This window comes from Epinephelus fuscoguttatus, linkage group LG16, assembly GCF_011397635.1.
Source record: "Epinephelus fuscoguttatus linkage group LG16, E.fuscoguttatus.final_Chr_v1".
NCBI lineage: Eukaryota > Metazoa > Chordata > Actinopteri > Perciformes > Serranidae > Epinephelus > Epinephelus fuscoguttatus.
In genome coordinates, this window is record NC_064767.1 from 22,523,952 (window position 1) to 22,533,733 (window position 9,782).

General features: G+C 41.5%; 1 protein-coding gene across 1 annotated transcript; it reads right to left on the bottom strand.

Moving 5' to 3' along the window:
• Positions 1-2,254: 2,254 nt before the first annotated feature.
• drgx (dorsal root ganglia homeobox) lies at positions 2,255-9,769 on the bottom strand. The gene is made up of 6 exons (XM_049599580.1): positions 8,003-9,769; positions 7,104-7,204; positions 6,463-6,564; positions 4,648-4,820; positions 4,180-4,292; positions 2,255-4,066 (listed from the first exon to the last, which is right to left on the bottom strand). The coding sequence occupies exons 1-6, from the start codon at positions 8,058-8,060 to the stop codon at positions 3,687-3,689; spliced, it is 927 nt and encodes a 308-aa protein (XP_049455537.1). The 5' UTR covers positions 8,061-9,769; the 3' UTR covers positions 2,255-3,686.
• Between the last annotated feature and the right edge of the window lie 13 nt (positions 9,770-9,782).

The following is a 9,782-nucleotide window of genomic DNA, read 5'->3' on the forward strand; positions in this document are numbered from 1 at the left end:
TGATTTCTCATGAAGCTCTTGTTCTTCTTAGTAATAAATACAATTAATATAGAAGATATAATAATAAAAATGATAATGATAATAGGCCTAATTCATTCATTCATTATCCATAGCCGCTTATCCTGGCAAAGGGTTGTGGGGAGCTAACCCTAGCCCTAAACCTAACCCTTGTTGTATGGTCTTTTTTTTTGGGGGGGGGGGGGCAACAGGGGAAGCTCACCAAGGACACCAATTGTGCTAGGTCCCGCACTGCCACATCCACCTACATCACACATTTTGACTTGTGGAGGCAGGAAAAGCACAGGTGGAATTAATAACAGTAACAATAGCCCCATCCCATTTAGGTGAGCCAGTTCTATGATGCTTACTGTGCACACTCACTCATTGACATTGGCTTACTAAGACTTCATGGAATGGAGCCATAAAGCTGCTTTGCTTGACAAGTCAAAATGTCTGGTGTGAAAAGAGTCTATCTCATCCACCATTTATCTCTCCACCCTGAACTCCATGTCAGTCAGTTACATCCATAAAACTACCAAGATAATCAGTTTCACATATCTGAAAAATTCTCATCCAGAATTTGCAACTTTCTGCTATCTCATCTTGTTTTGCTTCTTACTTTTGGGCCTTCATACTCAGCACTTGTTGAAAAAATTGTTTTGATTAGTAAAATTCAATTTACAAGAACGTCCCTCAGCAAAAATGACTGTGTGTGTTTATCTAAAATGCTCAGTTTCCCCACTGAAGTTTGAAATGAAGGCTGCTGTGGAGTCTGGACAAGTTCCCTGCTCACTCAGTCCCTCTAGTGGACAAACTGAGAACAGACGTCCAGTCCCATTTTGGTCTGTGATGTTTGATATATATCTTTTGTTTTCTTTTGCACAGTGAAACTCTCCAACTTTACTTCAACAAATAGTTTCATTGTGGAGCAACTGAGGACTGTAAGCATTGATCACAAACGCTGAGGATGCTCTTCCCTGTGCTGAGTAAGGAGGAGCGGAGCTGTGGTTATGTGGCAGACAGCAGACAGGCACATTACTTGCTGCATTAAGATATGCTTTGTTTGTATTATCTCCATTCAGAAACGAGCTTAATTGATTCTAATTGATTGGGTTATTGATCAGGTCTGTTGCAGGAATGAAAAGCAGAGATGATACAGTAGTGGGGTGTTTTTGGCCCCTCAGTGGACCGGCCCTGAATGCACCGTATGTCTGATTTTGGAAGCTGGGTCCTTGAATAGTAAAAATTTTAGGTGCTGCACCCAATGTCAAGCAAAAGAATTGTATGTATGTGCCAGTCTTTCTTAAGCACACTGTCTCTTTCTGTGTGCCTTATATTGTCTGTGGATGGGTGCATGTGCACAACGTCTCCCTGTTTCAGGACATATTTCCCCACATCCCTGCAAAAATATTTCATTACTGCAACAAAAGAAGCCCATTAACTGCACTGTAAGAACAGAGTTCAACTGCTGTCCCCCATATTCACCATGTTTGTCTGCTTTTCTGGCCGCTCTCCAGCTAATTTGATATAACAATGCTCCACAAAACCGCCTCGGGACTTTTTTTAGGTGACAGAAAATTATCAATGATGCCACATGCACAGCTGAATGTCAACACCAACTTGACTTGTTTATGAAATATTAAAGCAGTGAATTATGGGCACCATGCAGAACTTAATGATGATCGGAGTCATTATAACTTCAGCATCCTTTGTTTTGGCTAATGATTAAATTCCACAACTACTGTATTCAATTTTGGAGAGATTGAATGTGTTTTTCACGTCTTTTGTATGAGTTGGCTGGATTGTGTTGTACATATTGGTACATTTTCGGAAAAAGAGCTGATTTGTATAAGGATATTGTGTTATCATTAGCTGCCATGTCAGGGGGCTTAACATCTGTGCTCTGGAGCTCTCTTAAAGAAAATCATTATATTAGGACATGATGTTTTTGGTAATATTATTTGTGCCATGAATAGATACAACAGAGTACCTGCTATATAATATTATAATACCAAATATATAAAAATAAACCATAATAGGTTCTGATTTTGAACCTTTATTTTAACTGCATTTTGTCATTTCTGTTTCAAAAGCATGAATTTATTTGTATGGGTGGTGTGTGTTGTTTTCTCATAGGGAAATATAGTGTTCCAATAAAAAAAAAAATCAAATCTTAAAAAGTGTAAATGTCACAAGAAGGTGACTCACAGTGAGTGAAAGCGTCACTTTATTGGAATATTTGCAGGGTACTTACAACATGCACACATAATGGTGTTAAAAAAAATAAAAAGAAAAAAAAAAGAGGACGTGAGTGCTCTATACTCTGTGTACAACCTGGCACGACTTCTGACATTATCTCCCTCTTCCATGTCACCAGGGTGTCGCCTCATCAATTATTGAACCAGTACTTCATGGTAATACATAATTTCTTATCAATTATTCATGATAATGTGTGTGTAGTTTACTTAATTGTGTTATTGACTATCAAAAGTAATTTCCTGAAAATCCTCAAGGACGCAAATTGAATCAGCCCAACTACTGGTTGTGTGCTCTGCGGTTAAGTATTCGCAATCTGATCAGCTGATCCTTTATTCAAGAGTCATCCTGGTGAAGAGATATTTAGGAATAATAAATCAACACATGTATTGCCTGTGATAAACTACTGTGTGAAGAGCCCTGAGGTGATGAGAGATGATATTTTTTCAAAATGTAAATCCAACATTAATAAATAGCATATATCATGTTTAATGGGGTTTATTAAAAAATGCTCACAGAGAGGAAGAGAGGAAGGAAGAGGGTGAGCGCTCCTAAAAGTAAATAAATAATAAGAGTCACGATTGCTCTCCTCTCCCGGCTTTAAGGGAAACTGATAAATAATGTATCACAACAGATGGCTGGAGCGCGAGGCAACAGGAGAGGAACATGAGCGACTACATCTTTAATTGTTTTAAAGAACATGTCACAACAGGACTGGTGTGTTCCCTGTCTGCTGGCGCCACAGATGTGCTAACAGAGTGGAGGGGACAACCACCGCTCTGTCACTGGGTCTGCCTCAGCCTACGTGAGCATACTGTATTCTGGCACATGTACACATTTACACTGAAAATGGCTGATTATTATTAAAGTGCACTTTCACTTTAAAAATCAAAAGAATGAGAGATTGTTTGAGCCCGTTAATGAGCTGATGGCATAAACATTATATTGCCAAAATCCGCCCAAATCCTCACTGTCCTGCCATCAGTTCTACACTTACAGTTTACATGCATTAACATTCACAATGTAAGCATCCGTCCTCTTTATGAAAATGAGAGGAACTGTATCAGGATTACTTAAATTCACATTATCAAATAGGTTTTAGTTGCACACATGTTGTATCTATATTAGTCCATCAAATAGAGTCCAAGAGTGCGTGACGACAGATATAGATCCAAAACCACACTTGTGCTTCTATGGGGATAACAAGGCCCCAAATATTCAGCATTTCTCACAAACAATAATAATTTACTGTCAAATAAATATTTCAATGTTTGCATCCACACACTGTGATATCAGTAAAGTCTTTCCCAGGCTGTTTCTGGAGTCAGTCAGTAGTTGTGCTTGGTTGTTCGTAGGACCAGAGTAGAGTAATAACAGGCACGATCACACAGATTTAGAGTATCAGTACGTCCACGTTTAAGTCCAGCGCTTCACTTTTTCTCCAGTGATTCCTTGGAGCAGTGAGGGTTTTTGTCAGGACTGCTTCCCAGGACTGAGACCTTGGCAGCCGGGCTGGGACTGGAGGTGTCCCCCCCTCTCCCTACGGTGACAGGCACCTCAATGGCAGAGCCCACCGCGGGCCTCGCCACCCCAGCTGCGCCCATGCCGACTCCAGACAGGACTCCCACGCCAGAGCCGGGCCCTGTCGCCGCGCCGAGCAGGTTGGCAGACTGCAGCACGGCCTCCGAGTGCTCGCGGGCCTTCATGCGCAGGGCGGCCACGCTGGCTGTGCGGTTGCCCTGACAACCGTAGGGCGGCAGGAAGGACAAGCCCATGGGGTCAGAGACACAGCAGGAGCACAAGCCATTACCTGAAAGATAACCACAGTAGGAGATGTGTTGAAGACTACTAGAAATCACATTTTCATCATCACATCATCATCATTACCATCTCTATTTGCCAGGAAATGAGAATCATATTTACCTTTCAGTGTGGCGACCTGCGAGAGGGCCTGGGCGTAGGTGGCAGAGTTGAGGAGTGTGCCTGGTATACATGATGGGAAGAACGGACCACTTGGACCCACTGTCCTGTTGATACTAGAGAAAACAGATTTTGAGTGACAAATTGTTCTACTAATCCTGCATTTCTGCTGGAAGTATGCTCAACTTTTCTAACAACAATGCGCACTGCAGAGCTGCTTTTCTCTGTGGCTTTGATTGTTTCATAATCAACCTAATTGGAAGAGTTTATTAAGGCTGCTGTGTAATCTACAGAAATGATCTGGATGGCTGTCAGAGTTTTGTGGTGGCAGTTATCGACGGAAAGGATATTGCCTCTTATTCATTTCAATCATCCACCAGTCTGCAAATCTGGACCAGCAACCTTTCTGCCACCATTAGGAAACTGTTTCCCTACAATAAAAGCTACAACAAATCATCTGTCTTTTCTCACCTCTGTTGCATCTCCAGTGGTTCTTTCTGCTTCCTGCTGTGGTCCACTGGGGACTGAGAGTTGATGCTGCGAGATGGAGGAGTGCCGTCACTCATCTGCTCTTTCCCTCCTTCAGGGTCTGCGCTCCCTCGCTCCGTCTTCCTCCACTTTGCTCTGCGGTTCTGAAACCAAACCTGCATTAAAAAAAAAAAAGAACGAGAAGACAATTAAATTAAATCACCAATTAAAGCTGGAAAATGGCTGCATTTCCTGACACATTAGCAGTTGGCATCCATTTATTTTATTTATTGAATTTAGCTTTATACCCATGCTAAATTGATTCTAACCAAGTTCTTAATATCTTCTTTTCACAGACAGACAAATGCAAACTTAAAGCATTCATGTGACATTTTCCTAAATGCTCTGTTTGCTTTGATTTGTCTTGTACATCAAGAGGTGTTTGAATGTGTCACATGAGCGCTCTAATTTCCCACAGTCCCTATACTTATCCCCAAAACTTCACCATCCACACAGCTGAGAACATATAGCCAAGTTCTGGTATCTTAATCGAATGAAGGTCACTGCCTATAACAACATTTAATTGAGCAATTTTTCATTATCATATTTTAATGACTTCCCACTGACAGTTGTGCTGCCCGAGAGAGAGGCAGCTATGATGAAGTCGTTTATTTCCCTATTTAGTGATTGTTTGACAACATCAGATTCGATTAGGACTTGGTTCTAGCAGGCATTAATCATGATGTGTGAATGGAGGTTAGAGTCGGTGTGCATGTGCTCTGCATCCCTCCTATTGTAGCGGAGGTATAAATGATGTCAACAGCCAAACAAAACACTTGCATTCATTCGGCATAAAGAAAGGACAACATTTTGGTGGCAGGACAACAATACAACCAATGGACTTATCTCACCCCTGCACCTTCCAGCTAGAAGTCGCGCCCCCCCCACACACACACCCGTCTCTGAATGGGCTATAATTGCTCCATTAATCTCAATTTGCAGCGTGCTCTTAATGCGGGGGAGGCCCATTGACACTTTACAAAAAGGGGGGCAATAACACTACAACAGAAAGGAAATTTATTTTCTAATAATAATGTAAGTTTAATATCCCTGCATACTGCGGTGGATTCATGTTCAGATTTAATAATAGGAATGTGGTAATCGGATTAGGAGGGGAATAATTTGTTTACAATCCCTAATTTACAGCGCTGGATTCCATTATCAACCCCGCCATTGGGTTTAAGCGATAGTAAGATGACCCTGGGGAACAAAAGGCAAACTATTATATTTCCCACAATTAGATCTGTGCGCACAACAAAACCCAAAAGCAAATCTGGAATGCAGGAAATTACATACAGGACACATAACTTAATTACATCTGGCCAAGTTTATAACCGCGCATATGTGCAGGGCAGGACCGGAATATAAATTGCCAAATTTAAGGTGCGTGTGTGTGGTTTTTTTGGTGTGTGTTTGTACTTTAAAGTGTGTGTGTATGGCAGAGAGAGAGAGAGAGAGAGAAGGAGAGTTTTGGAGGCTGCAGGCTTTGCCCTCTTTTTTTAAAGCACACACTGTTTTCTGTCTGCGTAACTGGGAAAGGATCTGCATGGATGATGTATTCCTACCTTTGAGACGCGGACAAATTAGTGAGGAACATTATCGCTGGTTAATTATGAATGACCGATTAATCAAGCTAATCTAATATTCACCATTATGTTGATGTTATTAAAGTGCATCGCCGGAATGACAGAGTGGCTTAATTTACCCTCTCTTGCATGGTCAAACGTGCCCAGGACACATTACGCTGCTGCAGCCTACCTGCACCCTGGCCTCGGTCAGGTTGATCTTCATGGCCAGCTCCTCCCGGGTGAACACGTCCGGGTAGTGAGTCTGGGCGAAGACGGCCTCCAGTGCCTCCAACTGCACGGACACAAAACACAAGATTGAGTTTTAATAAGTTTATTTTCTATTGATCTATTTATTTGTATCTGTTTATTCAGGCTTCTCTTTCTTTCTCTTCCTTTATATTATCATCAGATATGCTGGTTAAAAACCCCCTCGCTTGTACACTGACAGAGATAACAGACTATCAGCTGTAAAAAGACGAAAATAATCTTACATATTAGCCTAACATCTAATTGCCTGCAAAGAGAGGGCAATTTACAGTTATGCCCACGCATGATCTTCAAAAGGACAGATAGGAAATTCTTGCATATTTATTTTCATATGTGTGAAGCAATGTTGATTTTTTCTTCTTATAGGTCGATATCGCATCAGACCAATTATAAAAGTTTTATTTTTGTGTCTGTGATAAAAGCACTCAAGTCCTTCATTTTGAAAACTTTGCAAAGTGTTTTATTCTTTATCTGGTTTTAGTTTAGTAGCCCTATCTGTTTCTCTTTAAGTGAAGCTCAGTTTTATTTCATATAATTGATATTTTTGTCCTGGAAAATAATTACCTGTTGCAAAGTAAATGTTGTTCTGTTTCTGCGCTGTTTTCTACGTAGAAATCCATCATCAAAATCAGCCGGGGCGTGGTTCCCAAAGCCGCTTGAATTCACTGTAAAAAAAAAAAAGTTTATTAGAGAGAATTCAGTCACTCAATAAAATTAGATAAATTTAATATTTGTGTTTAATTTAGTTCATTAAATGCGTTTTATAAAAGGAAAGCTTACATCTTAAAAAAGGAAACGCAGAAACAAACTATAATTTTTGGCCAAAGCAGACAAGATCTCTGGCACATTTTGTATTTCCATTAGTTGCATGAAACATTGATGTTGGGTGTCTGAGGGGAACCATGACGGACTAAGAGCCATGACACCCAACATCTGTGCCCGGGACAAAACGCCCCCTCTGCCCCGGGGCCAAACCACCAGCGCTTTTCACCAAAACAGCCAGCAGACTGACATAGCAGAGGGAAAATCAGACTTAACCCTTTAAATCCACCTTTGAATTTGTGTGTAAGAGAAATAAATCGCTCGTTTAGATGTTGATGGAGATGCATAATGCAGCCAACTCAGTTTTGAAACATGGAAAATATCTGTTTTTATCGTCTTGTTAAGGCGATCACGAACTGCGGGTTTAAATCTTTTTATTCATAACTGCATAAAAATAACGTTCTCTTTTATAAGCATGTGTCATTTTCATTATTAATTAATAATGATCATAAAAAAAAGAAAACAGTTCAGGCCTATATTCTCGGTCCTCCAACAACAACACACACTCTGCGCGCAAGTGCGCAGCGTGAGTGTCACAAAAACTTTTCACACTCTGGCTTTAAGAACATATCAAAAATAACTCACAGCTGAATGAAATCAGGTGAAAACAATGCTGTAAACACACAAGAGAGGAAACTTACATGTGTTGGAGCGACAGCACTCTCCGTCCAGCTGAGGCGGACAGTGAAAGTAGAACATCCTGGCGCGTCTCCGAGCTGCGAACCTGGAACAGAGACAAAAGTTTCAGCCCAAAGCCTCTACACCGTGTGCGATTCAGATCTGTGATGGAAAAATTAACACGTTAAATGGTCCTGAGGAAAGGCGGAGCCGTGCGAGACTTAGGAAGATTCAAAGTTGATGTGAGAGAGCATCCTACCTGCAGTGAGGATGCTGATGTGAGTGACTTCCCGCTCTGGAGAGAAGTGGCTGCTGCACTTCCACTGACTCTCTGACTCTCTGTCTGGGAGTGTCCACACTCGCTCTCTCCCCCCCCCCTCTCTCTTTCTCTCTGCCACACACACACACACACACACACACACACACACACACACACACACACACTGTCTCTCTCTCTGGGAGTGTCCAGATGTCTCTATAACTGTATAACTGTCTACAGAGTGTTAAGGCTTTCAGCTAGTGTCGCAGAATCTCACGCCTAATTGGTCCTAATCGGATTATCACGGCTTTGTCTCTCTCACCCCCAACCCCTGGTGTGTGTGTGTGTGTGTGTGTGTGTGTGTGTGTGTGTGTGTGTGTCAGAGAAAGACAGAGAGAAAGGCAGAGAGGGGAGATGTACCCAGGGTGGCAAACGGCAGCTCTGCTCTGGTGCCAAAAAAATTCATCACAAGTGATTGTTATTCCAGAGTCAAGCATATTCCCTAACCATAAACATGCACACATACCCGCTGCACTTTTTATTTGGTTCTTTCATATATTAAAAAAAGGAGGATGACTGCTTTTGGGTTTTAGATTGACTGTCGGGTGGGTTAATTGCTCGTCAGGGTGTGTTAGGGGGTCCACTTTACAAGGGGTTGCGCATGTAGAACACTCACAAGGCCAAATTTTTGATTTTGTTCACAGCAAGGGGTCCTGCGATTTATTTCGCTTCCTCAGATAAATGATCTGCTGCGGGACCCTTTCAATTAGTTTTAAAGCGCATCTGGGACGGCAGAGCGCAGACGCCATGCGTCTCTGAGGTGGAGGCAAAATGAGGCTTCGAGAAGCAGCTGAAATTTAGAAGAGGAGTGCGGGATTGGACTAAACCACATAAAGTGCAGAAAATCCCTTCTAATGGCGCGTAATTGGTTCTGTAATATCATTACAGGCGGATAATGGCCAGTTACAGGGCCCCGCGCTATTAAGGGTTTCCCTGGCGTGCAGCGTTTATGTTATTAAAGGGGGAATATAATGATATTTTAGTTATTAAATGCGCGTAATTAATTTATGCACCACTGAAAATAAAGTTGTTATTATGACCTCGGCGAGGTGCGTGGAGAAAATTGAAATCAAATAACGGTTGATAACTTTATCCCAATATTTGGTCTAGACAACTCTGACAAGAGTGCAGGCCTGAAGTGTGTGTGTGTGTGTGTGTGTGTTTGTCTGCTTCCTGTCAGCGGCTTTCCCCTCCATCCTCTGATGGTTGCTTAAGTGACTTAATGAAATCACACTCATCTTCCTCGGTTAGAAACACTTTTACAAGTTAACTTTAAACAGGTTTGGCAGATTTTGGGCTCCCATGTTTAGATGATTTCTACGTTTATGTACCAGATTTCATTTCAGGACCCTGGTCAGCACCAAACCTTCACAGGCAAATAAAACTGCAAAAAACAAATTAAATTCAAATGTCAGTATCTACCATTACTGATCATCTCCTTTAAAATATCATTTTTTACATTGTCTCGGATTAATTCAATAAAT

Coding starts and splice junctions, on each gene's coding strand:
- drgx (XM_049599580.1), bottom strand. CDS start 8,060: ATGTTCTACTTTCACTGTCCGCCTCAGCTGGACGGAGAGTGCTGTCGC. Junction 7,205..8,002: donor GTGCTGTCGCTCCAACACAT/GTAAGTTTCCTC, acceptor TTTTTTTTACAG/TGAATTCAAGCGGCTTTGGG. Junction 4,293..4,647: donor CCACTGGAGATGCAACAGAG/GTGAGAAAAGAC, acceptor TGTTTTCTCTAG/TATCAACAGGACAGTGGGTC.